The sequence below is a fragment of the Agelaius phoeniceus genome, chromosome W (genome assembly GCF_051311805.1).
Source record: "Agelaius phoeniceus isolate bAgePho1 chromosome W, bAgePho1.hap1, whole genome shotgun sequence".
NCBI lineage: Eukaryota > Metazoa > Chordata > Aves > Passeriformes > Icteridae > Agelaius > Agelaius phoeniceus.
The window spans coordinates 1742212-1767157 of NC_135301.1; the positions used below are offsets into that span (position 1 = coordinate 1742212).

General features: G+C 54.6%; 1 protein-coding gene and 1 long non-coding RNA gene across 2 annotated transcripts; both read left to right on the forward strand.

The window, feature by feature from the left end:
- The first annotated feature begins 224 nt into the window (after window positions 1-224).
- Window positions 225-8057, forward strand: LOC143696605 (SWI/SNF-related matrix-associated actin-dependent regulator of chromatin subfamily A member 5-like). Its single transcript, XM_077193189.1, has 10 exons — window positions 225-379; window positions 468-620; window positions 1868-2004; window positions 2463-2607; window positions 2993-3112; window positions 3346-3456; window positions 3995-4108; window positions 4727-4849; window positions 6087-6219; window positions 7179-8057. Exons 1-10 carry the CDS (start codon window positions 284-286, stop codon window positions 7352-7354), a joined length of 1308 nt encoding a protein of 435 aa, XP_077049304.1. The 5' UTR covers window positions 225-283; the 3' UTR covers window positions 7355-8057.
- Window positions 8058-8566: 509 nt separating this feature from the next.
- Window positions 8567-17516, forward strand: LOC143696584 (uncharacterized). Its single transcript, XR_013185983.1, has 2 exons — window positions 8567-9059; window positions 12275-17516. It is a non-coding gene; the product is annotated as an uncharacterized LOC143696584 (long non-coding RNA).
- The last annotated feature ends 7430 nt before the right edge of the window (window positions 17517-24946 follow it).

Genomic DNA, 24946 nt, shown 5'->3' on the forward strand with positions numbered 1-24946 from the left:
CAACACAAAATGAAAAGGAGAAGCCAGCCATTAATTAGACAGTGACATATCAGGGTAAGACAAACGTGTCCTATGGCATGGATGTGCTGTGGCAGCAGCAGCTGCAGCCCTGCATTGTAGTTTGGGTCTGAAATTCAAACGACTTTTCTTCTTAGTACATGGAATTGCCCTCCTTCCTTTTCTGGTAGTGCAGACTTGGAGAGTTTGTTTAATCTTACATTTTGGTGAAAGCATAAGAAACCTTTTTACCCAAACAGGCTCAAGGGTTCTAATCTTCAGGCAGATGACAAGAGTTCTAGATATTTTGGAAGATTACTGTATGTGGAGAAATTACGAATATTGCAGACTGGATGGACAAACTCCTCACAATGAGCGACAGGTATTTACAACTTCAGGGATTGTATTTATGTAAAAATACTACTTGTAAAACATTTTGTTTAACTGATACATTCTTTTCATTGATTTAGGCTTCCATTAATGCATTCAATGATCCTGACAGCTCAAAATTTGTGTTCATGTTGAGTACACGAGCAGGAGGTCTTGGAATCGATCTGGCTACTGCTGATGTTGTAATTCTCTTTGATTCAGACTGGAATCCACAAGTAGATCTCCAGGCTATGGTAAGATTCCAGATGGAAATTATGGGGTTTTGTTTTTCTTTTTCTCACAGTACTTTGCTAGAAATGTGTACTTCCAAAATAAATTGGTATTTTCCCATTTTAGCACAGGAGCAGGATTTGTAAGACTAATTTTCAGTTCAAGTGCAGCTTCCACTGTGTGGAACCATTAGTCCTCAGTCACATTTGGGTTATACAGTGTTTTATGTAGTGGGAAATGCTGGGTGTGTGCTACACCTCATAGTATTGTTTAATGCAAATAGCCTACTTGAGTAAGTAAAAATGAATTAAATCTAGGTTGTTAATCCCAAAACTATAAAGCTGTTGTGGGGAGTGGAGGTGAATGTGTTTTCACTGTTTTTCCTGCGATCTTGAAAATGAGATAAAGAAAAGTTGAATTAAAGTTTTCAAAAACTGCTTTTATGGTGATGGTAATGAAAGGATCTCATTTTAGTAACTATCCTTAGGGGTTTTTTTAAGTAGATGTGGATGCATCTCCATCCTGGATACATGTCAAGGACATTAGTGACCACCTAAGAAAGCAAAGCTATCTAAAAACTGCCAGTGGATTTTTGGATTTTTGGTTGGGGTTTTTTTTGGTTTTTTTTTTTTTGACAAATGAGGCCTTTCAGAGACAAGTCTTGGAAATGTCTTAAATTATTTCAGTTAACCTGTGGGTCTCAAGTACTCTAGCAAAAATCACTTCAAAAGAATGAAGGAACTGGTGTCTAATAGCTCAAATGAGGCAGTACCAGCTACCACTACAGGTGTGTGTTGAGAATACTGATTCTCACAGTGGTTCATGTTTCACTAGTCAGGAGAGGCAGGGTTATTGTATTTTTCTTGAACTATTCATGGCACTACTGAAGGATTTTGAGAAAGGCAGCTTTTGGTCAGCAGAGAGATGACTTCTTCATGCTTTGGTTCTACAGAAGGTTGCTTAAGGTCAGAAGCATCCAAATCTTCTCCTCTGTGTGTGATTTAATGAAAAACCCCAAATCCTGCTGTTTTTTAGCTATGACACATAGAGACACACTCACTGTCAGTGTTATTGAAAAAAAAAAACCCCAAACCTGCAATGTAGATAAAAATGTAATATCTTGGGTAGCCATGGATAGCTGTAAACATTTTAGTAACCTGTGCTGTTCTGTTTTGTAAATTTGTGTGCTGTAAATAATGAAAATCTTAAACCTCATTATGTAGTCATGCTGGAAGGCAAGTGCTGACTTTTTTGTTACTGTTTTGGGCAGGATCGAGCGCACAGAATTGGGCAGACCAAGACTGTCCGTGTGTTCAGGTTTATTACAGACAATACCGTGGAGGAAAGGATAGTGGAGCGTGCAGAAATGAAACTGCGCCTGGATTCCATAGTCATCCAGCAAGGCAAGTATTATATGAAGGCACTTCGGATCTAGGATGAAATTCCCTTCTTCTCCCATTGTAAATCATGGTGGAATCAGCCAGTAAGAACCAGTGGGAGTGTTGCTTTTGCCTCATCTGAACTCTGAAGGGAGTTCATGTGCAAAGGCCTCATCCACTTGGAAATTTGTTTTACTGTAGGAGTAGGCATTTCCTCACTAACTTTTTGCTTACCTGCCTAGTGGGGTATAGTCAGATTTGACTTTTTAAAGCACTCAGTTTCTTCTTTCACTTTAAATTTAAATGAATGCCTTTCCTTTTTCTAATAGACAGAGAAAAGTAAGGTAACCTTAGTTGACTTGCTTGGAATCAGTAATATGTAGTTTGTATGTGGAAATATAAGGGGGAGAAAATCCTGTATTGCTCCTTCCATAACATAAACTCTTCAGTGAGTTGCTATCCTCAAGCATTTTTATCTTTAGGAAGATTGGTGGATCAAAACCTGAATAAACTTGGAAAGGATGAAATGCTGCAAATGATCAGACATGGAGCAACACACGTGTTTGCTTCAAAGGATAGTGAGATTACAGATGAAGATATTGATCACATTTTGGAAAGAGGGGCAAAGAAGGTGAGAAGGTTTGAAAAGGGGAAGCTCACCTGTAGATTTGAATGTGATGGCAAGATAGTGAGTCTCTGGATGATAACTTGGTTCCAAGCTGGAGAGAAAAGGGGTTTTTGCTGTAGAGGGTTTTTGTGTTACTCAATCGTGTCTGTTTTTTCTGATGTTGTCAATAAGATGTTTTATAGTCAAGTACCTTCTAGAATGGCTCCTCTTCTTTCTGGCAATGGGATGTTTTAAAATGAAGTACCTTTCAGAGTGGCTCCTTTCTGGAATGAGGTGTTTAATAATGACGTGCCTTCCAAAATGGCTCCCGTTCTATCTGGGAATGAGATGTTAAATAATGAAGTACCATCCAAATGGCTACTATTCTTTTCTGTATCCCCTGTCCAAGACTGCGGAAATGAACGAAAAACTTTCAAAGATGGGTGAAAGCTCCCTTAGGAATTTTACTATGGATACTGAATCTAGCGTGTATAATTTTGAAGGGGAAGACTACAGAGAAAAACAGAAGGTAATGTTTTAAGTTTCTTTTGGAGGAATGCCCTGAATTGCATGTTTTAGTCATACTTATTTAAGAGGTATTGGGTAAAATACAGTGTCATCTATGAAAATAGTTTAAATAACACTTATAACACTTATAATGAAGTAGATGTAGATCTAATTTTACATAAAACTTGTAGCTGGTCTCATGATCTTGCAAGACTTAATTTTTGGTTTTGGGGGTGATGGGTTTTGTTTTTATAGTTGGCATTTACAGAGTGGATTGAACCCCCTAAAAGAGAAAGAAAAGCCAATTATGCTGTGGATGCTTACTTCAGAGAGGCTCTTCGAGTCAGTGAACCAAAAGCACCCAAGGTGAGTTGACTAATCAAAAGAAATAAATTTTTTCAATATGTATGGTAAATGGCTGAAGCTCTAAGCAACAAATAGGTCTTGAGTCATAAAAACTGCTCTGTTCACTTTTATAAAGTGGAGGGACTATCTAAATTTAGAAAAAATTTCCAAAAGACTTGAGACAAACTTCTGTGAGAAAAAATAAGAACAGTATGAAACTTGTAAGACGTTAGGGAGGCTAAGATCAAGTTTTTTCTAGTTCTTATTTAAGCAGCTGTAAATTTTCCTGTGGAAGATTAATGCTTTAAACACGTGTGACTTTTTCACCAGCCACCTCCTCCCAAAAGACCTCTCTTCCCCTTCTCTCACTGCTCTTTTACTTTTAGAATTCTTTGTGGTGGTTGGTGTGTCTTGCATGGTGTGACTTTTTTCCCCCCAAGTTAAGACAGTGCATTTTTGTAACAATAATGCTTTTTGTTTGCTCATAAACTTAAATTACTTCTTACAAGCAAGCAGATTCTGGATGTGAAAGGGAGCAAATGCAAGCTTTGTGTTTCAGGCTCCACGGCCTCCAAAACAGCCAAATGTACAGGACTTCCAGTTCTTTCCTCCTCGCCTGTTTGAACTGTTGGAAAAAGAGATTCTCTACGACAGGAAAACAATTGGTTACAAGGTAACTGAAGAATTTCCTTGACCAGAGGGCTGGAGCACCTCTCTTAGGAGGAAAGGCTGAGAGTTGGGATTGTTCAGTCTGGAGAAGCAAAGGCTCTGGAGCAACCAAATTGCAGCCTTTCAGTACCTAGAGGGGGCTTGCAGGAAAGCTGAAAAGGGACTTTTTACAAGGGAGCAGCTTTAAACTGACAGAGGGCAGGTTTGGGTTGGATATTGGAAGGAAATTCTTCACTGTGAGTGTGGTGAGGCACTGGCACAATTTGCCCAGAGAAGCTGTGGATGACCCACATTCCACTTGCTTGGAAGTGTTCAAGGCCACGTTGGACGAGCCTTTGAGCATCCTTGTCTAAGCAGAAGGTGGCCCTGCCCATAGCAGGGGCTTGGAAAAGAGGTGATCTTTAAGGTCCAGTCCCTTCTGTGTTATTCTCTAAATTCTTGCAATGGAACAGTTTAATGCAACAGTAGGAGAATAAGTACTTTTCCAGCCTTTCACAGTAATTTAAATGAAATAAAATCATGTTCAGCTGTCGAAGCTATTAGGTTATATTAACAAAAAGGTGACAATTAGTAATTATCTGTGAAAAATTAATTCAGTTTTATAAAGTGCAAAACCTTTCAGGTACCTCGTAATCCTGATCTCCCAAATGCAGCCCAAGCACAAAAGGAAGAGCAGCTTAAGATTGATGAGGCTGAACCTCTTAATGATGAAGAACTAGAAGAAAAAGAGAAACTTCTAACCCGGGTATTGTCGGTTCTTCAGTGAGACTGAAATCAGCCAAAGCTTGTTTTGTGTTTCACAGCATTATGGGAACATTTCTTGGTCACTGATCGGCATGTGCCGTAGTTAACACATCTGCACAGTTTGGTTCAGACTGAAAAGAGTTTCCAGCATTAGGTTTGTCATAGGCCTATGTCATAGGATATCTTTGAGGAATGTGCACCAAGGATTCTCCTGAATCCTAGTCTGGCATTCACTATAGACTGTGATGTCTTTCCATGAAACCTTGCAGAATGGCTGCAGAGCTGGGTGTGCTGCATTCCACATGATTTAATGCACATATTCTGCCTCAGTTTCACACCCTTATGGAAGTGAATCCTGGGGTCTGAACAGTCAGTTTTCCTAAACCACATCTGGTAGTGGATAGTTCCCCTCACTAAAAGAGGGTGTGAGCTGAATAAGTATATAATTAGGAAGCCTGTATATTTAAATAATTTAAAACCAGGTGAATGCTTGATATGCCTTATTTGGATATTTTATTTACACGTTGTATTTTGGCAGGGGATCGGAATTACAGGACAGGATTTCTTGCTTGCGTAGTAATGAGCTGGAACTGCTCACTGTGGAGACACCAGAATCACAGAGGTCAGGAATCAGTACAGTCCAGTAAGCTGTGGCTAAATCACAACATGGCTGGCAGAACTTGCTACTTCCCACTACTTGTAAAAGCTACTGGTAATATGAAATGAACCTACTTTAGCTCATGACTTCAGCAGTGCTACTTGTGTCTCTGCTGAAAATCACCATCACAAGGTGGCTTTAGTCCTTCTGAGGGAGAGTGACCGTGCAGTGGTCACTGCAATGATGCAATGGCTGAGGGTGTCTGTGAGGCACTTGGGGGGCCTTTTTGACAAAACAAAAGCCATTACACTACTTTCACTTGAGCAATTTTTTTTTCTTAGAAAGTAATCCCACAGAGAGACTATTAGGAGGAGGGATTAATTTTTCAGCTGAAAACTTACCAGAAATTACTAGGTAAATAAAGAACTAGTGCTAGTCATTTTGCAGTATTTAAATAGAGAGACTACAGTGACTGCAGTATAAAAAGAGTTCTACTAAATTAAACTGCAGAGAAAGAAAAGGTTTAACACTGTGGAATGATGGAAGTGTTACAGGCAATTTCAAGAAACCAGTTGAATCAAATTTGGAGATGGACAAATCCTGAACCTCTGTGCAATGTTTCCTCTTGATTGCTGTATAGGGCTTCACTAACTGGAATAAGAGAGACTTCAACCAGTTCCTCAAAGCCAATGAGAAGTGGGGCCGTGATGACATTGAAAATATAGCACGAGAAGTCGAAGGAAAAACCCCAGAGGAAGTCATTGAGTATTCAGGTAACTTAATTCTGTACTCAGCTCTGAGAGTATCTAACTCTGCTTGGCTCATTTGAACTGCCTGAGAACATGGTAACATCCTACTGCTGAGAATTTCTTACACTGCTGTTCTAAGATTTTTGGGGTAGAATTATATTGATGTATTTTGGATCTGCTGCTCTGTCTTTTACCATCATTACCGCCTGCACAACTAAGGCTGTACTAAAATGCACACCTAAACTCCTGCTGAGCCACTTCACTGTATCCTGAATCTAACTGGGTAGCACTGTCTTCAGTTCTTGTTAATTTTTGCAAAGGGAAATGCTGAGAAACACTGCTTAGCTGAAGAGATTTCCCTTTTCCTTGTATTCATTAATGAGAAGTTAACCTTTACCTCCTCCTCGAGAGCAGAACTCAGTAAATACATCACGATTGAACCTACAGCCACCACTGGTAACCTGAGTCTTAACCTCGCATTAGAAGAGATTTTTTTCCACCGTAGTGTAGCTGCAAAGTCCTGGCACTACATTTCTAAAGGTATAGAGCAAGTTGAAAATGTGCAAAAATCTTGTACAAAAACCCCTTATTTAAACACCTAATGGTCTTTCAGGCACTTGCTTGTCTTCAGGCACTCAGTTGCCCTCTTGCTTCTATTGATAAAACTGTATTCTGTTACATCTGTTTTCATTTGAAGAAGCTTTGTTTCCTTTGAGGAGACTGACACACAAAAGTCTTACTGGCCTGTATTGTACCTCACTTAAACTGAAGATTCCTATATCTACCCTCTTCAAAACAGCATTTGTACTACTGCAGCACATGGTAGCTGGAAGGGAAGGTTTCTTACCAGCTCAAGGCATGTCTGTTGTTACACAGCAGTAAGCTCTGGTAAAAGGAAGGAACAGCTAACATCCTTTTTTTAAGGTTAAACCTCTGACTTTTACAATGCATGATAAGATACTAAGAAGTTGTTCTTTTCTTAGCTGTGTTCTGGGAAAGATGCAATGAACTCCAAGACATAGAGAAGATCATGGCTCAGATTGAAAGAGGAGAAGCTAGAATTCAGAGACGAATCAGCATAAAAAAGGCTCTCGATACAAAGGTGGGTTTGCTCAGTTTCTTTTTTTTTTTCCTGGTGCCAGTGAGGGGAGATGCATGACCCCTGTCTGACCAGTGCTGCTGATGTATGAAGACATCTTGGGCATGACATTGGTCTCTTTGCATAACACTCAGCAATTTCTTCCTATGGCTTTTCCATCCCATGGAAGTGCTGTGATGACACCCTTAGCTATGGTCTACCCTGGTGTTTGTAACAGTCTTCTGTATTACAGCACACAGTTCAGAGCGCTGTGTAACTCCACATAGTACAGGCCTTGGGGAGGAGCACAGTTCCTTCTGGACACGTGGAACTGAAATTAAGAGAGAGAGAGAGAAATGGAGAGAGGGGGATGGAGAGAGGGAGAAATGGGGGAGATAAAGGGATGGAGAGGGATAGAGAGAGGGAGAGAGAGAAATGGAGGAAGAGAAGGGAGAGAGGTAGGTGGGTAGAGCAATAGGGGGGAGAGAAACATAGGAAAACAGGTGGAGAGAATTGGAGTAAAGTAGAAACAGGTAGAGATGGCAGAAGACAGAGGGAGTTAGAAACATCAGATTAGAGAGCACTTAAAAAAGACTGATCCAACAGTCTTGGGGAAGGATGGGAGATAGACCTTTTAACATTTCTGCTTTTGTCTCTTTCTGTGGTGCATCATATCCATCCCTTCCATAGCTGAACCAGTGGGTCTGGACTTTCTGACAGGAATTCAACAGAAAGCTTTTTCAATCTTTTGTCCCCCTAGAAGCAGCCCAAGTTTTTGGGGCAGTCCATCTCAAAACATTTCTGTAAAATTTCCTTTTGGTTCTTGATGCTGCTCAGGCCCATCAGACTGACACAAAACCCCCTCAGTCATGTCCCCAGCCCCGGTGGAACGGCCGAGCTCTCTGAACTCCAGCCTTGCACTGTCCCACCGTAATTACATTGCAATTGTAGATAGAATTGTGGCAGGTTCTAGGCCACTGGCTCGGAATCCTCCTGAATCCTCAGGGCTGACCACGGCATTTGTCTGTACTTTCCTGTCCCTGGGGCTGATCACTCCCTGCTTCCCAAGGGACGGAGCACTCGCTCTGCACGGCTCCTTAGAGCTGAGGGTGCCTGCCCACACTGAGAGATGGGTGAGTGAGCGACGCCGTAATGTTCAGGTTGGTTCGGCTTATTTAGTTCGGTCGGGCTTATCTAGTTCGGTTGGGCTGAACGCGGTTCCGTCGCGTTCCGTTCAGTTCACCTCAGCTAAACTCGGATGGATTCGGCAAATCGCGGCCAGAGTCGGCCGTTCGGGTAGGCTCGGCTGTTGTCGGCTGCTGTCGGCCACACTCGGCTGTTGTCGGCTCCACTCGGCCACACTCGGCTGTTGTCGGCTCCACTCGGCCACACTCGGCTGTTGTCGGCTCCACTCGGCCACACTCGGCTGTTGTCGGCTCCACTCGGCCACACTCGGCTCCACTCGGCCACACTCGGCTGTTGTCGGCTCCACTCGGCCACACTCGGCTGTTGTCGGCTCCACTCGGCCACACTCGGCTCTTCGGCCCTACCTGACTCTGCTCCGCGCTGCAATGGCGGCCGCTGGCAGGGCCCCGCTCCCCGGCCTGAGCCCCGGGAGGGGACAGAGCGCTGGGACAGCCGCCGCAGCCCGGCTCACCCTGTCCCTGCCCGCCCCCGCGTCCCCCGGAGCGCGCCCTGCAGCGCAGAACGCGGCCTTTGGGCCAGGAGCGGGGACAATGCCCTCGGCTCGGCAGCAGCGCCGGGAGGCAGCGGGCGGTGCCCTCAGGTGAGCGGCCGGAGGGGAGGGAGCTGGGCCGGGGGCACCGGGGCCGGGGGCACCCACAGGGGGCCGGGGCTGCTTTGGGCGCTGCTGCGTGGGACCCGCTGCGGGTGGCACGGCTCTGTCCCGGGCCTTGCGGCTCTCTGGGATCGTGTGCCGTGGAATGAAGGTGGGGCTCGTCCCAGCTGCGGGAACAGCGTTTTATTGGGTGAGAAACAGAGTTCACTCTCTAGAATTTTTACACGTTTGTTAAGGGATAAAAGGCAGCGCTGGGGTGCTTGGCTGTTTGCCAGGAGCACCCGGTTCCCTTAAACCGTGTTCTCTAGATTCTGTTCCATTGCAGTGGGGTGTGCATATTCATTAGAGTTTATACATATTCCAAGAGTCCTTTTCAGTTTAGATGTTCTTTTGCTTGGTTGGAACCTTCGCGCCATCTTGTGGATTAAACCAATATACTTTATTTCTTCCTGTGGTGCCATCCTGTTTTATTTTCACTCCCTCGTTATTTGATAACGAGGGTCAGTAAATTTTTCCTTTTTTTTTTCAGTGCTCTGGTTTCTGTTTCTGTTATCTTGTGTTTCAGATAAGATTGTCCCCAGCTGTGGGAAATCACCTCATTATCTGACACCATTTTCTGAGTTCCTTACGTGTAAAAGCATTTGAACATTTCACAGTCTCTATTATAGTATTACAGTCTAAACTAGTGTCTGTTACAGTGCTGTTTATGAAAGCTGTGCAGTGCATACACGAACTGACAGATGATCCTTGATCCAGAGCAGTAGTTACAGACTGTCCCCTCTTGGGAGTTTTGTGCTCAATAACACCGTGCCAGAGCTCAGACATAAATGGCAAGGGCAAGAACTGCATTTGTTCTGTTCCATTCTGGGCTGGGCTGAGCTCTGTTTGCCGGGAAGCAGCGGGATGGGTGTCCCTGTGCCCACCCCCCTGGGTCCCAGAGAGAAGCTGCTCCTGTGGCTGCAGCTGAGGGGCACTGGGAAACCTGAACGGTCCTGATGGAAACCGATGCCAAACCGGGTTTGGTTGGGTTTGGGACTTGCCATTTTCCCCTGATGCGTGGGTTTTGCCTTAGGAAACAGGAACTGGGCACCAGGACATTTTGTTAGCCTAGAAGGGAGGAGTTGGTTTGTATTTATTTCCTGAGGCACCTGGATCGATTTGGGTCTCAGTTGGCACCCGAGAGCCTCCTCTGTGTCCTGGGTGGGGTGGTGGCTACCAAAGGGGTAAAAGGTGGAGCAGGAGGGTGGGTGGAGAGGAGAGCAGTGGCTCTGTGGGGATTTGCATCTGGAAAGGGCCCTCAGTTTCCTGGCGGGAGTCCTGGAATCAGAGCTGAGAGTCGCTGAGCAGTGAGGATCGTGCAGCTGCAGCGCGGAGAGTGCAGAGGCTGCAGTGGGCGTTGTCTGCTCGCTCTCCTGATGTCCCATCTCTAATGCTGGGCTGGCACCCAGGCACCTCCCAGGGCTGCACAGCCTCAGGGCAGGGGTGGTTTGTAAATGTTTTAAATGCTGCAGCAGCTCCCTCAGGCTGGATGAGTGTGAGGATATCCAGCTCTGCCTTAGGGCTTGGAGCACGGCAAGGGTGCAGGGCTCACGGTCAGTCTTGTTTAAACACTTGTAATAGCAAAACATTTTAAAGCAGAGACTGTGAGGCAATAACAAAGGCGAGTGTGTGGCAAGGATAGGTCCGAGGTGTCTTTATTAAAGATCCACACTGCTGGATGTTGTGTCAGAGCCCTCTGGGGACAGAAGGTGTCCCCAAGCTTCATGAAGCCCTTGTTTCCTGCTGGCAGGGCAGGGGGTGAGCCCAGCCTCGGGGGCTGTGTGGCTCCTCCTGCCTGGAGCAGGGACAGCCCGTGGGGCTGAGCCCCAGAGGTTCAGTTGCTGGAGCAGGTGGGGATCTCTTTGTGCCTGGGAATTGTCGCTGCTGCGTTCCTGTCCCAGCTGCAGGGTTCCCTCAGAGCCCGTGCCCTGCAGCAGCACTGGGAGCTCCTGGGCTGGGCAGGGAGCAGCTCTGGCCTGGGGCTCTCAGTGCCATCAGTGCCCATGGAAAGCCAGCTGGGTTTGTTCTGCTGCCATCAGCCTCTCTGCTGTGCCAGCCTCGGTGCCAGGGCACAGAGCTGTGGGAAGGCTCCATCCCATCTGTGCCAAGCGCTGCCAGCGCTTCCAGCAGCGCTGCTGGGGCACCAAGGGCTGCCTTTGGAGCCTGGCTGGCACAGAGGGTGACACACTCTGCCCTGCAGCACCCAGCTGCATCCCACAGCTGCACAGTTCAGCCAGCAGGGAGCAGAGTCAGCTCTGGGCCCAAACCAGGCTTTGTCCCCCAGAGAGCCCCTGAGCTTCCTGAGGCAGCACACAGATGTGCCCTGGCCTTTGGGGCTCGTGGTGAGGGCTGCCAGGGGATTGTGATAAGGCTGAGCTGGAGCTTTCTTAGAAAAGCCATCAGCTGTAAGGAGAATCTCTGGCAAACAGGTGGCTGGGGCACTGGCTGGGAGCAGGTCCTGGCCTTTTCTCTTCTTTTCTTTAAGCTGTTCTTAAGAGGAGCCCAAAACTGCAAAATGGAAAGGAAGGGGGCTGTGGGGGTGAAAGTTGCTTTGCATTTTTTGAAGTGTTGCTGTGGATTTTGGTGTGTCAAGTGGCACTACCAAAACAGCACTGGAATAACCAAACTTCAGGACTCTGTGCTTAATTCCTTGAATGTGTTTGTGTGGGTGCAGGAAATGCCAAATCCCAGAGCAAATCCATGTCTGTAACTTCAAGTGCAACATCTTTAAAAGCAAGTGCTCAGTGTGGGCTTTCCATGTGGGTGCAAATGGCCCAAGGCCTTTCTTGTGTCCCAAAAGCAAAAACCCTTTCCCTGGGAGGTTTTGGAGGGGATTCTCTTTGGGATTTCTTGTGGTGCAGCATCCCGGGTGTCCCTTCCTTTGTGCCAAGTCCAATGGGAAAGGATGGAATGGCTGCCACGTGGGCTCTGGGATAAAAATGGTTCTGTTCAAATGAGGCAGAGAATGCAAGATGAAAAATGAGCATCCTTTCATTGTCTGAAATAGTCAGGAATAAAAGTGCTGGCAAAGGACACGTTTGTGTTTGAATTGGTGTCACCTCTCCTGGGTAAAACCCCATAGTGAGCCAGCAGAGCAGAGCTAGGAGAGCTGGGATCCTTGGACTTCCACAGTGGACTTAATTTTCTTTTCTCCTCTCTTTCAGGGCAGGAAAAATCATCCAACTCCTCCCATGTTTGCCCGAAGCTTTGGTGTTGGAGCAGCCAAAGGCAAGAGGCTTCAGCAGCAGGGCTCTGCGCTGAAGGGCTCTGGTCCTGCCCACGCTGTGGGGTGAGTCAGAGGGACACAGGGCTCCCCTTTTCCTCTCTGCTGGCATGAGCTGCCATGGCAATGCCATTGCTGCCAGCCCAGCCCCAGCTGTGCCTGCTGGAGAAGGGCAGAGGTGCAGAGGCAGTGCCAGAGTTCCCTGGGGCTGCTGGAGCTGTGGTGCTGGCTGTGCCCTGAGGGCAGCTTGGGCATTGTCTGTGCAGCCCAGGGCTGCTCTGGGCCTTCCTTGGGGAGCTCTCAGTGCATGCCCAGCTCTGCCAGGGCTGGCAGCCGGTGCAGGGCTGGGTGACAGCCTCTGCTGGGGCTGGGGGCAGGCACGGCCCTGGCACAGGGGCAGGGGCAGGGCTGGCAGCATTTGGGAGCCGTGGGAGCAGAGTGAGGGGTGGTGCTGGGCACAGGGGTCAGCCTGTGCTCGTGTCAGCACAGCCCTGCAGGGCCCTGGCATCTGGGAGCAGCTCCAGCTCTCCTGGGGCCCAGGGATGGGCTCTGAGGGACTGGCTTTGCCTGTGCCTTTCCAGGGCAGCAGGAACAAGGGCAATGTGGTGCCAGAGCTGGGGCCCATCAGGCTGTATTTCCCTCTGGGAAAGCAGAACAGACTCTGGGCTGAGCTGAGTTTCCTGCAAGGGCTCAGAATCCAGGGAAAAGGGAGTTCAGGAATTGCATCTGCTGCTGGGAACATTGCCTTAGGCTTGCTCAGTTTGTGTCTGTGAGCAGTGGGCTCTGGGCTGGAGAGGTGCTGTTGGCAGCAAAAGATGGAGTCCATGCTCTGCAGGGATGTGCAGGGAAGGACTGAGTGGGAGGGAAGGGCAGTATTTAGAAATGAGATCAGCATTTCTCCCAGAATTGGGCTGCAGCAGTGATGGGGCTGGTTGGCTTTGCTCTGGGCCTTGTTATTCCTTGTGCAATTTGCAAATTCTGCTGCATGATTTCCTGTCCAGTATCTTTCTAACAAAAACTGACAGAAATTGAGGTTTAGGAGTAGAGCTGAGGTCCATTCACTGCACAATCTTGCCAAGGCTGGAGGACTGGGATGATGGCTGCTCTCAGCAAAGGCCACTTCTCAATGCTGTGTCAGATTTGCCTCAGTGCTGGGCAGGAAAGGTGAGGGTTTGGATCAGGAATTGTGCAAACAAGGCCTGGGTGTGGTTGATTTGTTTTGTTTTTCAGTGAGCCAGGGCTGGCACAGGGAATGGTGCAGGTGCTGCTCTGGCACCAGAGCTGCTGCCCTTTGGAGCCATGTTCAAGGTGTGACCATAGAACACTTTGGGGGCTGTTTTCAGCACTCTGGGTTTCAGAACTGCTGTCCCCAGCCCGTTGCCAGCCCTGGGACATCTGCTCTGCTTCCAGGCTGTCCTTGCTGGAGCAGCCTGGTCCCTGCCGTGCCCAAGCTCTGAGACACAGAGGGAGCCCTGTGCCCAGGGGCCTTTGGCACCTTGTCAGGAACGTGGCAGCAGCCCCGGGAGCAGGCTGGAGGTGAGAACTGGGTGTTGGGAGCTGAGGAGTGCTCATCTGGGCTGGGGGGAAGGGGCAGGAGTTTCCATGCCCCTGGAGCTTTCCTGCTGGCATGGGGCAGCACAGGGAGCAGAATTCATTGTGCCCCTCCCACGGGCAGTGCTGGCCTGGGTGTCTGTGCTGTGCCACCAGAGTGTGGCACTTGGCTGCTGTCACTGCTGTCACTGCCAGCCCAGCTGGGGGCTGTGCCCTCCTGCCAGCCCCAGCCAGGAGCTCCAGGGGTGCCTCTGGGCCCTGCTGGGAGCGTTTGCTGGGAATGTGCCCCATCCCTGGGAGCGTCCCTTTGTCCCTGGGCTGCCAGCCAGAGCTTTGGGCTGCTCAGGCTCAGGCTGGGATTGCCAAAGGCACCGAGAGGGAGCAGCACAGGGAGGGTGCTCAGAGAGGGGCTGGCAGAGCCCAGCTGGCAGGCTGGGCTGGCTGCTGCAGGTGGGGCTGTGTGCACTGCAGGCAGGGAATGTCCCCTTCCCTCAGCAGCCCTGCAGATCCCAAGGGCTCCCAGAGCAGGATTTTATTCCTTACCTCCCTTTGTGGAGATTGATTCTCCACATTGCCATGAGCAATTCTTGGATTTCTCTAGGAGCAAACCTCCCAGCAGAGCCAGATTGCAGCGGAGGCCAGAGCTGTGTTTGGAGCAGGGAGTGCTGAGAGCTGCGTCTGCCTGTGCTGCCCCAGCCTGAGCACAGGCACAGGGAACAGCCTGGGCAAAGGGATTGGGGCAGTGGCTGATGCCCAGGGAGAAGAACACAAACCCACAGCCCTTCAGCCTGACAGTCCCCTCCACCCAGAGCTCAGCACACATCCTCACAGGGAAGCCCAGCAGCTGAAGGGAAAAAAAACCCACAGAAGAAAAAGGTGATTTATTGTGCTGTAAAGTTCTTTCAAGTTGTTATTAAAGCCCAACCAACATTTGCTCTTGATTTTGGTTGGGTGAATAACGAGCAGTGGGCACAGGTGATGCCATTCATGTGGCTGAAAACCTGGTGTGATCTAGAGGGGATCCAAGAACTGTTTGTGTAGGGCAGTGGAATGTGAGGGGATGTCAGGGGCAGTGAGGTGGCATTTTGGAGGGAATTGCTGAGGTCATTGAAGGGAGACCAGCAGACAATTTCCCTGGGAAATCCCAGGCCCCTCGGGCCCACAGCCAGGACTCTCCAGGGCTGAGGGGGCAGCACTGGAGACTCCCTGTGGCCTCCTTCCTTGGCAGCAGCCAGCAGGGAAGGGAGAAGAGGATCCCTGTGGGATGAGACTGCAGAGAGCGAGCAGAGGAGCAGCCTCGGGCTGGAGAAAGGCCAAGGGACCAACACGGTGGCACCAGGGCACCTGTGAGGAACAGAATGGACACTTGGAGGCCACATGGAGGTGAGGAGTGCATGGTTTGGGCAAAATGTCAGTGAATCTCCAGAGAGATAAGGAGGGGATATTTAGGAGGGAAACGCTGAGGTGAGGAGTTCACCCAGCCTGGCACAAGGTGTGTTTGCACAGGCTGGGGCCAGAGGTGGGGGTCAACCCAAAGCCAGCCCTGCTCAGCCTCTAAATCCCAGGATAAGATGTACAGGCTGCCCACTGAGGGATTAAAAATACATAAAACTGAAACCAAGAGCATTAATGAGATTCTTGGGAATCCCATTAACTTGTTGGCAGAGCTCTTGACACAGTTTGGAGCTTTGATGACAAGAATGCATTTCTTTATTTGGATTATTCACTGTGTGGGATAGGGGGTTTGTTTGGATTTTAAGGCCCTCATGGTGGCCCTGACACTGCTCAGGAGCTGGTAGAGAAGCAGAGTCAGAGCTCCTGGCAGGCACAGGGTGTTTTCCCCCATAGTGGATTGTGGAGCAATTGTCTGGGACCCGGATTGTCCCTCTGGGTGATGCCACTTGCTGTGGTTTGTATCATTCCATCCATTTAATTCCCAAAACTTCTCAGCCCAGGGGTTGGAGCTGACAGGGCAGGACAAAGATTGTTCTCTGTGTGGTGCCCAGATTTGGGGTTCCCTGTCAGCTGTGCCAGTTCTGATGAATTCTACCCATAGCCCCAAATTCCCTGCTCCATTCCCGCTGCAGTAACCTCCCAGTGCCCCATGGAGTGTGGGCATTCCCATGCAGAGCTGCTGCCTTGGACAGCAGCTGTGTCAGGAGCCAGCAGAGCTTCCAAGGAAGCTCAGCAGCACAGGGCCAAGGCCAGGGTTCTATTCCATAGAAGTGGCTGTTGAGAACCCTCAGCCCAGTGGTGTCCCTGGGCTCACTGGCCAGAGCTGCCTGGAATGGAGCCCATTTCACCCCCCTGAGCTCCAGGATGGAGAAGATCCAGTGGATGGTTTAGAGCAGGAGAAGGCAGTGGCCAGATGTGCTCCCAGCCTGAGCTGAGGCAGCCCCTGTGCCCAGGGGGGGACATCTCTCCCTGCAGAAGCTCAGCTCCTTTCAGAGCCTCAGCAGGGGCCTCTACAAATTCTTTTCTCTCAGGAAAGGGATGCACAGCTTTGTCTTCAGCACACCTCCAGTGGCACCTACCTGGGAAAGCTTTCCATCACTTCTGCACTTCCAGCTGGATCCCTGAAAAACTCCGAACTCCATCCCACTGATTTTCAGGTACCTCTGAGGGCTGCTGCCTGGGATTGAACATCTGTGGGGGAAGATGGCCTTGGCTTTGATGCTGCTGATGGCCGATGGCCTCAGGCTGGGGAGGAGGGAAGGGATTTGGGGTGGCTGGGCCACAGCTGGCAGCTGTGTGGGAGCTCTGAGCCAGGAGTTGCTGCTGAGCCCCTCTGCAAAGGGCCCGTGCCTCCATTTCCAGCAATGCCAGCTGCTCCTTGGGGTCCTGCTGGGCTGCTGGTGGTCTCTGTCCGGGCTGAAGCATTTCCAGGGGCCTGCTCAGAGCAGCCCCTGGCCCAGGAGCCACGGTGCAAGCACAGCTCCTCCCCTGCAGATGCCAAAGACACGAGGTGCTGCTGCCTTTCAGGAGCTCCTGGCCTCCTCCTGCCCTGCGCTCCCAGCCAGCTGGGACACAGCCAGGGAACACCAAGGAGCATGGCTGGCAGCCAGCAGGAGACACCGAGGCCCCTGGGCCAGAAAAACAGCCCTGGCCTCAGCAGCCAGCATGGTTTGGAGCTGGCAACACTCACCTGCAGGCAACGCCCCCCGGCACTCTCCAGAAGAGCTTTGGCCATGGAGCAAGGTAACCCTCAGGGCTTGTCTTGTTGGCTTCTTCCTGGGGAAACAAAGGGACATTGTGGGAGCACATTTACAGCTGCTGGGGAAATCCTGGCAAGGGCAGAACAATCAGGGCTATGGGGAAGAGTTTGGTGCTGCCATGTTGAGTGCCAGCCAGTTCTGCCCCACAGCCATTGCAGGGGCTGCTGTGCAAAGCAGCAGTAGCAGAAGGGAAGGAGCTGCATTTGCAGAGGAGTTCTCTTAGTGGCAGCAGTCATTGCCATCCCACACAGGGCCTTTGGAACAGCCCTGGGATTGGCCCAGGTGTTTGGAGCAGGGTGCTGAGAAGGCCAAAATTCTGGGTTTGATACACAGCTGGGCCAGTCACTTCTCACATTTGACTTGATGATTCCCACGGCTCTGGAAATAAAGAACAAATCGTTTGCACTGGTTTTTTAACCCATGGGGTTTTTCCTAGCGTTTCCCTGGGGCTCCAGTCCCACCCCAGGCACAATGGCAGCGGGAGCAGCAACGCCTCGGCCCCAGCGGCCGTCCCAGAGCGGCTGCTCGTGGCTGGGAAGCTGCAGCCCCCAGCAGGGGCTGCGGGCACGGAGCAGGGGCTGCGGGCGCTGGGGCTCGTAGGGGAGCGCGGCGCTCGTGGCGTTACCGGGCCGGGGGGGCTGCGGGGCGGCGCCGTGTCCGCCAGGGGGCGCCCCGCGGGGCGGGCGGCGGCGCTGAGCGAGCGGCGATGCCCATGGGGTCCCGGGGCCGGTACGGGCGGTCTCGGTGTCCTTCCCGCTGCCAGCCGCGATCCAGAGGCTGCTCCGGGGAAGCGTCGTCCTCCTGGCGGCCATGGCAGCGGCACGGCACCGGCTCCCTGCCGCCGCAGCCGGAGCGTGCCTGGAGCCCCGGCGAGACCCAGCCCCGCGCTGGCCGCAACCGGAGCGGCAGCGCCTGTCCCGGAGCGGCTTTTCCCGACCGCAGCGATAGTGGTCCCGATCCCAGCCCCAATCCTACCTCGATTCTCTGGCCTTGGCACCCATACCCTGCCCGCCGAGAAAGAAGCAGCTCGGCCCAGCTTCGACAAGAAATACCGGCAGGACCAGGATACGAATTCCCAGGCCTAAATCCCCATCCCCGTCCCGGTCCCAGCCGAGCGCCGTGGACCCCGCGCAGCACCAGCAGCAGCCCCCGATCCGGATCTCCGCACAGCGCTCCGACCGACGCTCCCGCCGCCTCCCGGGATGAGCATCCCGCGCAGAAAACGGGACAGGCGCCGATCCGCCGGGATTTATGGGCGGGCGGGGGGCGGGGGGGAGGCGGGGCCCTGGGGGCGGGGCCGGAGCAGGTGCGAGGGGCGGGGTCTGCACAGGTGTGAGGGACCCCAGTGCGGCTGCGCGGGGCGGGGCCTTGGGGGATTTAAGGCGCGGGGAGGCCCCGGCGGAGCCATTTGCTCCTCGGCGTTGGGTGAGGGAGGTTGCTGCCGGCCGGGGCCCTATATTTCTTTTTCTCTGCGTTTCTTTTCTCCTGCGTTTCTGTTGTGTTGTATTTCTGTGAATTTCTCCTCTCTACCCTCCCTTCCACCCCTCCCCCACCCCCTACACCCTCCCCCCCCCCAAACCCCCCCCCCTCCCTCTCCCCCCTAGCCCTCCCCTCCCTCCCCCCCTACGGCCGCCCCTCTCTCGTTCTCTACCCCACCTACCCTACCCTACTTTCCCATCCTCTGCCTTCCCTCCCCAGCCGGACTCCCCCCTGACCCCGCTCCCAGCTCCCCCTTCCCCCCCACCAGTCGCTCCCCACCCGCCCTCAATCCCGCTCCTTCCTCCAGCCTGCCTTCCCCCCAGCCCCGTCCTCTGCTGTCCTGCACACCCCGATCTCTCCCCACCTTCTTCTCCGTTCCCCTGTTCTTGTTTTCCATTCCCCACTGTCCTCCTTTTCTCGCAGCCGCGGGGCTCGGGGTGCCGGGCAAGAATAAAGCCCTGAGGGCCGGAGCCCGGCGCCCCCGGCCTCGCTGGGGTCCCCACACGGGGCCGGAGCCGCTCTGCGGGTCCCCCCATTGCAGTCCAACACACCGCCCGACACCGCCGGGGCTCCGGCTTTCCCAACATCACACTGGGGGGGTCCTGGGGTGGGGGGCCCGAGTTACAGGGGCCCCCTCATTAGGAGGGGGTCCCAGGGGGGAGGGGGGGGATAGGAGGGGCCCCCTCGTTAGGAGGGGGTCCCAGGGGGGAGGGGGGGTTAGGAGGGGCCCCCTCCGGAGGAGGGGGTCCCTGGGGGGGGGTGGGGGAGGGCCCCCTCCGGAGGAGGGGGTCCCAGTGGGGAGGGGGCGGGGCCTGGGGGGTATTACCCCCAGGCCCCGCCCCCTCCCCTGGACGCCCTCCTCCGGACGGGGTCCCGCCCCGGCCCCCTCCAGGGACCCCCTCCTCCGGACCGGGGCCCGGGGGAGGGTGGGGCGGGCGGGGACAGGACGGCAGGGGACGGTCGTGTGTCTGGCAATTTTTTTTTTTACGTGAGCTCACGCTGCAGAGTGACGTGCCCGCCCCTGCTTCCCCCCCACCCCACCCGCCCTCCCCCCCCCTCCCGGGCCCCGGTCCGGAGGAGGGGGTCCCTGGAGGGGGGTGGGGGAGGGCCCCCTCCGGAGGAGGGGGTCCGGGGAAGGGGGCGGAGCCTGGAGGGGGATTACGCCCCCCCCAGGCCCCGCCCCCTCCCCTGGACCCCCTCCTCCGGAGGGGGCCCTCCCCCACCCCCCTCCAGGGACCCCCTCCTCCGGAGGGGGCCCCTCCTAACCCCCCCTCCCCCCTGGGACCCCCTCCTAACGAGGGGGCCCCTCCTATCCCCCCCCTCCCCACTGGGACCCCCTCCTAACGAGGGGGCCCCTCCTAACCCCCCCTCCCCCCTGGGACCCCCTCCTAACGAGGGGGCCCCTCCTATCCCCCCCCTCCCCACTGGGACCCCCTCCTAACGAGGGGGCCCCTCCTAAACCCCCCTCCCCCCTGGGACCCCCTCCTAATGAGGGGGCCCCTGTAACTCGGGCCCCCCGCCCCAGGACCCCCCCCAGTGTGATGTTGGGAAAGCCGGAGCCCCGGCGGTGTCGGGCGGTGTGTTGGACTGCAATGGGGGGACCCGCAGAGCGGCTCCGGCCCCGTGTGGGGACCCCAGCGAGGCCGGGGGCGCCGGGCTCCGGCCCTCAGGGCTTTATTCTTGCCCGGCACCCCGAGCCCCGCGGCTGCGAGAAAAGAAGGAAACGGGAGGACGGGGAGACAGGAGAGATGGGGGTGGTGAGGACGGGGAGGGAGAGGGGTCGGAGTGACGACGGAAGCGGGACAGGAAGGGAAAGGCCGAGGGGGGACAAGAGGGACGGTGGAAAGAGGAGCAATAGAAGGGAGTAGTGGGGAAGGGACACGACAGGAACGAGTGGGGGGAGTCGGGTTTGGGAGGAGAGGAAAGGAGCGTTTTAGGGCGAGAGGGAAGGGGGAGAAAGAAAGGGAATACGCGGGGAAGGAAGGAGGGCTAGAGAGAGGGACAGAAAGGGAGGCCGAAGCCTCCGCGCCTTACCTGCGGAGCCCGCACACGGAGCTCCCGTCCGCACCGTGCTCTGAGTGAGCAAATGGCGGCCGAGGCGATTTCCGGGGTCTAAAACACCTCGGCCCCGCCCCGCGCAGCCGCTCTGGGGCCCCGCACACCTGAGCCGCGCCCGCCGTGCACACCTGAGCCGGCCCCGCCCCTGGTCCCGCCCTTTGTGCCGCCTGGCCCCGCCCCCGTTCTCTCAGGCCCCGTCCCTTGTGCCGCCCGGTTCCGCCCCTGTCCCCGCCACCTGTTTTCAGGCTCTGCCCCCCGCACCGCGTTCCCCCGCCAGGCGGGGGCGCCGCGCTCGCACCGCGCTCCGTGTCCGCCAGAGGGCGCCCTGCGTGGTGCCGGCCCCACACGGCGGCTCCGCACCGGGGAACGGCCGCGATCCCGCACCCGGCAGCGCCCCGTGCCCGCGGCCATCCCGGGCCCCAAACCGGTCCCGGGCCCGCTGCCGCTTCCATCCGCCCGACGGGGGAGAGGCGGCACCGCCCGGCACACCCCAGCGGCGCTCTGCCCGCCACCCCCGGCCTCGGTGGCGGTGGCACCGTCGCATCGCCCCGTGCCCGCGCTCCGTGGCCCCGCCCCTCGCACCTGTGCCGGCCCCGCCCCCCTGTCCCCCCCGGTCCCGGGGCTATCGCTCGGGAGCCTCGCTCGGCGCTGTGCGAGCCCCGCCCGACGGCTGCTCCCGCCGGGGACCGCTCGGAGCCTGGGCCGCTGCGGCGGGGCCGTGACCGCGGCCCGGGCTGCGGGGGCCGAGCGCTGCCTGGCTCTGCCGGGGGGCCCCGGGCGGTGCCGCCTCTCCCCCGTCGCCATCGGGACTGGCATCGCTATGGGGCGGGAGGGGCCTGGCTCTCCTGAGCCCGCAGAGCCCCGTCCCGGTGTCACCTTCCGTGTCCCGGCGCCGCGGGCGGGAGTGGCGGGCAGGGAGCGGCAACCGCCGGCCCCGCCTTCCCGTCCCGCTCCGTCGGGCCCGGGCTCGCCGAGCCCCGGCCGGGACCCGCCCAGGCCCGGGGACACCGCGGCTCCCGCCCCGCCTCCTGCCCCCGGCACCTCCCCGCCCGCCCGGCAACGGCCCCGGGGCCTCCGGCACCCGAGACCATGGCAGGGACTGGGCCCGAGCCCCCGAACGCCGGCCCCACGGGCTCCGCAACGCCGCGCTCCCGGCTCCTCACCCCCCCGCCCATCGGCACCGGGGAGAGGCCCCACGAGTGTCCCGGCTCCGGGAAGAGCCTCGGCCGGAGCTCGGCCTCCGCTGCCGAGCGCCACGAGGGAGCGCCTGAGCGCTTCTCTCAGCCCCGAAGCCGCCCCCGTCAGGCCGGGGCCGGGCCCGGACAGCGCCGGGCCGGGGCTCCGCCTTCCGAGCACTCGCGCGCAGCATTTGGGCTCTGGCCCCGGGCCCCAAAATGCAAGACTCGGCCTCTGTGCTCCAGGCCTGGGCGAGCCTCGTTCTGCACCCCCGAAACACAGGGCTCAAGTCCCGGCTTCACAGCCCTCGGCCTGGCCAGCTGCGACTGGGTCCAAGTGCCAGCAGCGGAGCACTTTGTCCCTGAGCCCTCCTCACCTTCACCACCACAAAAAAAAAAAAAAAAAACCAAAAAAAAAAAAAAAAAAAAACAAAAAAAAAAAAAAACAAAAACAAAAAAAAACAAAAAAAAAACCACCAAAAAACAACAACAACAAAAAAAACACCAAAAACCAAGCAAACAACCCACAGGACTCCCGATTCTGAGACCAGAAAAATGCCCAATTTATTAGTCTCAGTTCACAGGGTGGTGGAATTGACTGCGGCCATCCCCACAGATGGTCACAGGGAATGGACCTCTCACACATTTGATTCTCCTGGGAGAACTGCTGCAGGCTAGCAAAAAACCCACCCGTGGCATTAGAAGGTAGGAAGCCTGCCCTGAAAGGATGCCATCAAATGCAGCCTGTCTGCAATACCGCGTTATCCCAGCACTGCGATATCCCATTATCCCCAGCCGGGTTTGTTGCGCCGCCTCCGGCTCACGGAGCGATGCCGCTCGTGGCTCCCCAGGCGCTGCCGCGGCGCGGGGAACAGCCCCGGATCCGCTCGGCCCGGGGGAAGCCAAGGGGTGCCCGGTGCCCGGGCCGGAGCGGGCAGCAGCGGGTGACGATCCGGGCGCTCCTGCCCGGCTCCTGAGCTCAGGCTGAGGCAGCTCCCAGCTGCCGCCGCCGGGAAGGAGCAGCTCGCCAAGGATGGCCGCGCTCCCGGGCCATGGCAGCTGCCCCGCCTCGCTCAGGGACAGCGGCAGCTTTGGCAGAGGAAGCGGAGCCCCAGCGGCCGGGGCTCGGCAGCAGCCGGCACCGAGCCCCTTGCACTGAGCGGGAGCAGAGGGACGGGCCCGAGCCCGGGACTCGCATCCCGCCCGGGGACTCGGGGACGCGGGCTCTCTGCTCGGGCTCCGCCAGGAGGAGGAGGCGCATGGCAGTGCCCGGGAGGAGCCGGCACTGCCGGCCGACAGGGCTGCTCCTGAGGGGAGAACTCGCTCTGTGCTCCTTGCGCGGGATCAAGGCATGGCCAGAAGCTTTCATATTCATTTGACAGACTCTCGCACACCGACCGCTACCAACGTGCACTGTGCAAAGCAGCCACCATGGCTGCAGGCTCCAAAACAAAGAGAAACAGCGCTGTTCTCCTTTCCTTCTTTACGCAATCACACCTAGCTAAGATTCATAACACCTGATGCCATTTTCTTTTTAAAACTCTGGCCAATACCGTGCCACTGACTAGGTCTCAAAAGCGGAAAGATGACAGCCATCAATTAAAGCTGATGCCAGATCTTTGCCTATTTAGCTTTCCATGACAGAAATCCCTGGATGGATCCACGTGCTCCTCTGCTCCTAGCAGCTGAGCTTTTGTCTCACTCCAATCTCCTTAGGATGCCCTAAATCCAACCTGTTCTGCTTCTCAGAGCAAAGCCTGCTGCCATCTCTGCTCGTGACCTTTGCATGGCACACATTGTTAGCACACTGAGAATGGCAAAACAAATTGCCTCTCCTTCTTTCTGCAGTGAACAGTTCAGCTTCTGGGGAGCTGCAGCTGTGACAATCATGAGCAGCTCTCAACATGATCTCAACGTGGAGCTGCTCTTTTCCAAGTCTGCCCCTGTAGAAAATCCACGTTGTTGGAAAATGTCACCAAAGCGGGAATTGCTGCTGAAGCTCTCTTAGCGCACAAGGGAAGAGCCATTCCTGGGGCTAAAAGTGCCTCATTCCCACTTTTCACTGCTCTTGGATCAACCTATGTGTTCATTTCCATCTTCCTGAGAAGCCTTGATCTTTTGTAGTGGAATCAAAGCAAAGCAGAGCTGAGCAAAACCCCACCTGTTGCTATGATCCTTCCCACTGCTTTTATTGATGTTGTTCCAGCTGGATTTATTTCATTATGAAAAGGCAAATTCAAGAGTCTTTTTATCTCCACGGTTTACGTTGTCTTTTGCTGGCTTGGACTTTTGCTTTCTGCCCTCTGCCGGTCTGGGCGCGTTCACCTTTCAGGATTCCCATCCTCTGCCCTGCCCGGGCTGCCTCTGGCTCAGCTCCCTTGGCAGCCGCTGCTTTCCCCGGAGCTCTCGGCCTTCAGCTCGCGTCCCTTTCCATGGGCCACGCCTCCCAGCTGCTCCAGCCCGGGCATTCCCGCCTGGGAACGAGCAGGGATTCCCTGCCCTGGCCCAGGGAAGCCTCCAGCCCTGCAGGCATTGCCGAGGCTCAGGGGCCGCTCCAAACCCTTGGTGTCCCAGAGCTCCCGGATCAGTGCCAGGGCAGAGCTGGGAGCCTGTCCTAAGGAGCGGGACTGAGGCACGCGGTGCCTGCAAAGTCCCCCATGGATATTGGATCCAGCTGGCAGGAGCAGGTGCGGCCAAGGCAGCCCATTCCATTTCCTGCCCACCGAGAGATCTCCAACACTTCAGCCTGCTAAGGCTGGCACACAAATCCCTGCCCTGGGGCACGGCAGCGACTGCAGCGCACCCAGGAGAAGGCAAACGCAACGATCGGGGCTCAGTTCTGAGGCTGGGATCGAGGTTCATTCTCAGCCATTTCAAACAAGGATTGCACCCCACTGCTCAGTTCTTTCTGCAGCTGGGACTCCAGGAAGAGGAGAAAGGAGGCACTTTACTGGAGCCCCTTTCCTGCCAACCACTGAGGGTCATTCAGGTGCTGAGAGAAAGCACAGCCAGGGAGAGCTGCCCCTGCTCTGCTGGGATTGCACCCTGCACTCACGAGGGACAGGTGGCTCTGTGAAATCGGTCTCAGCATTTTTGTGCCTCATAGCTCCCACTGAAATGATTTTGAGCAGAACG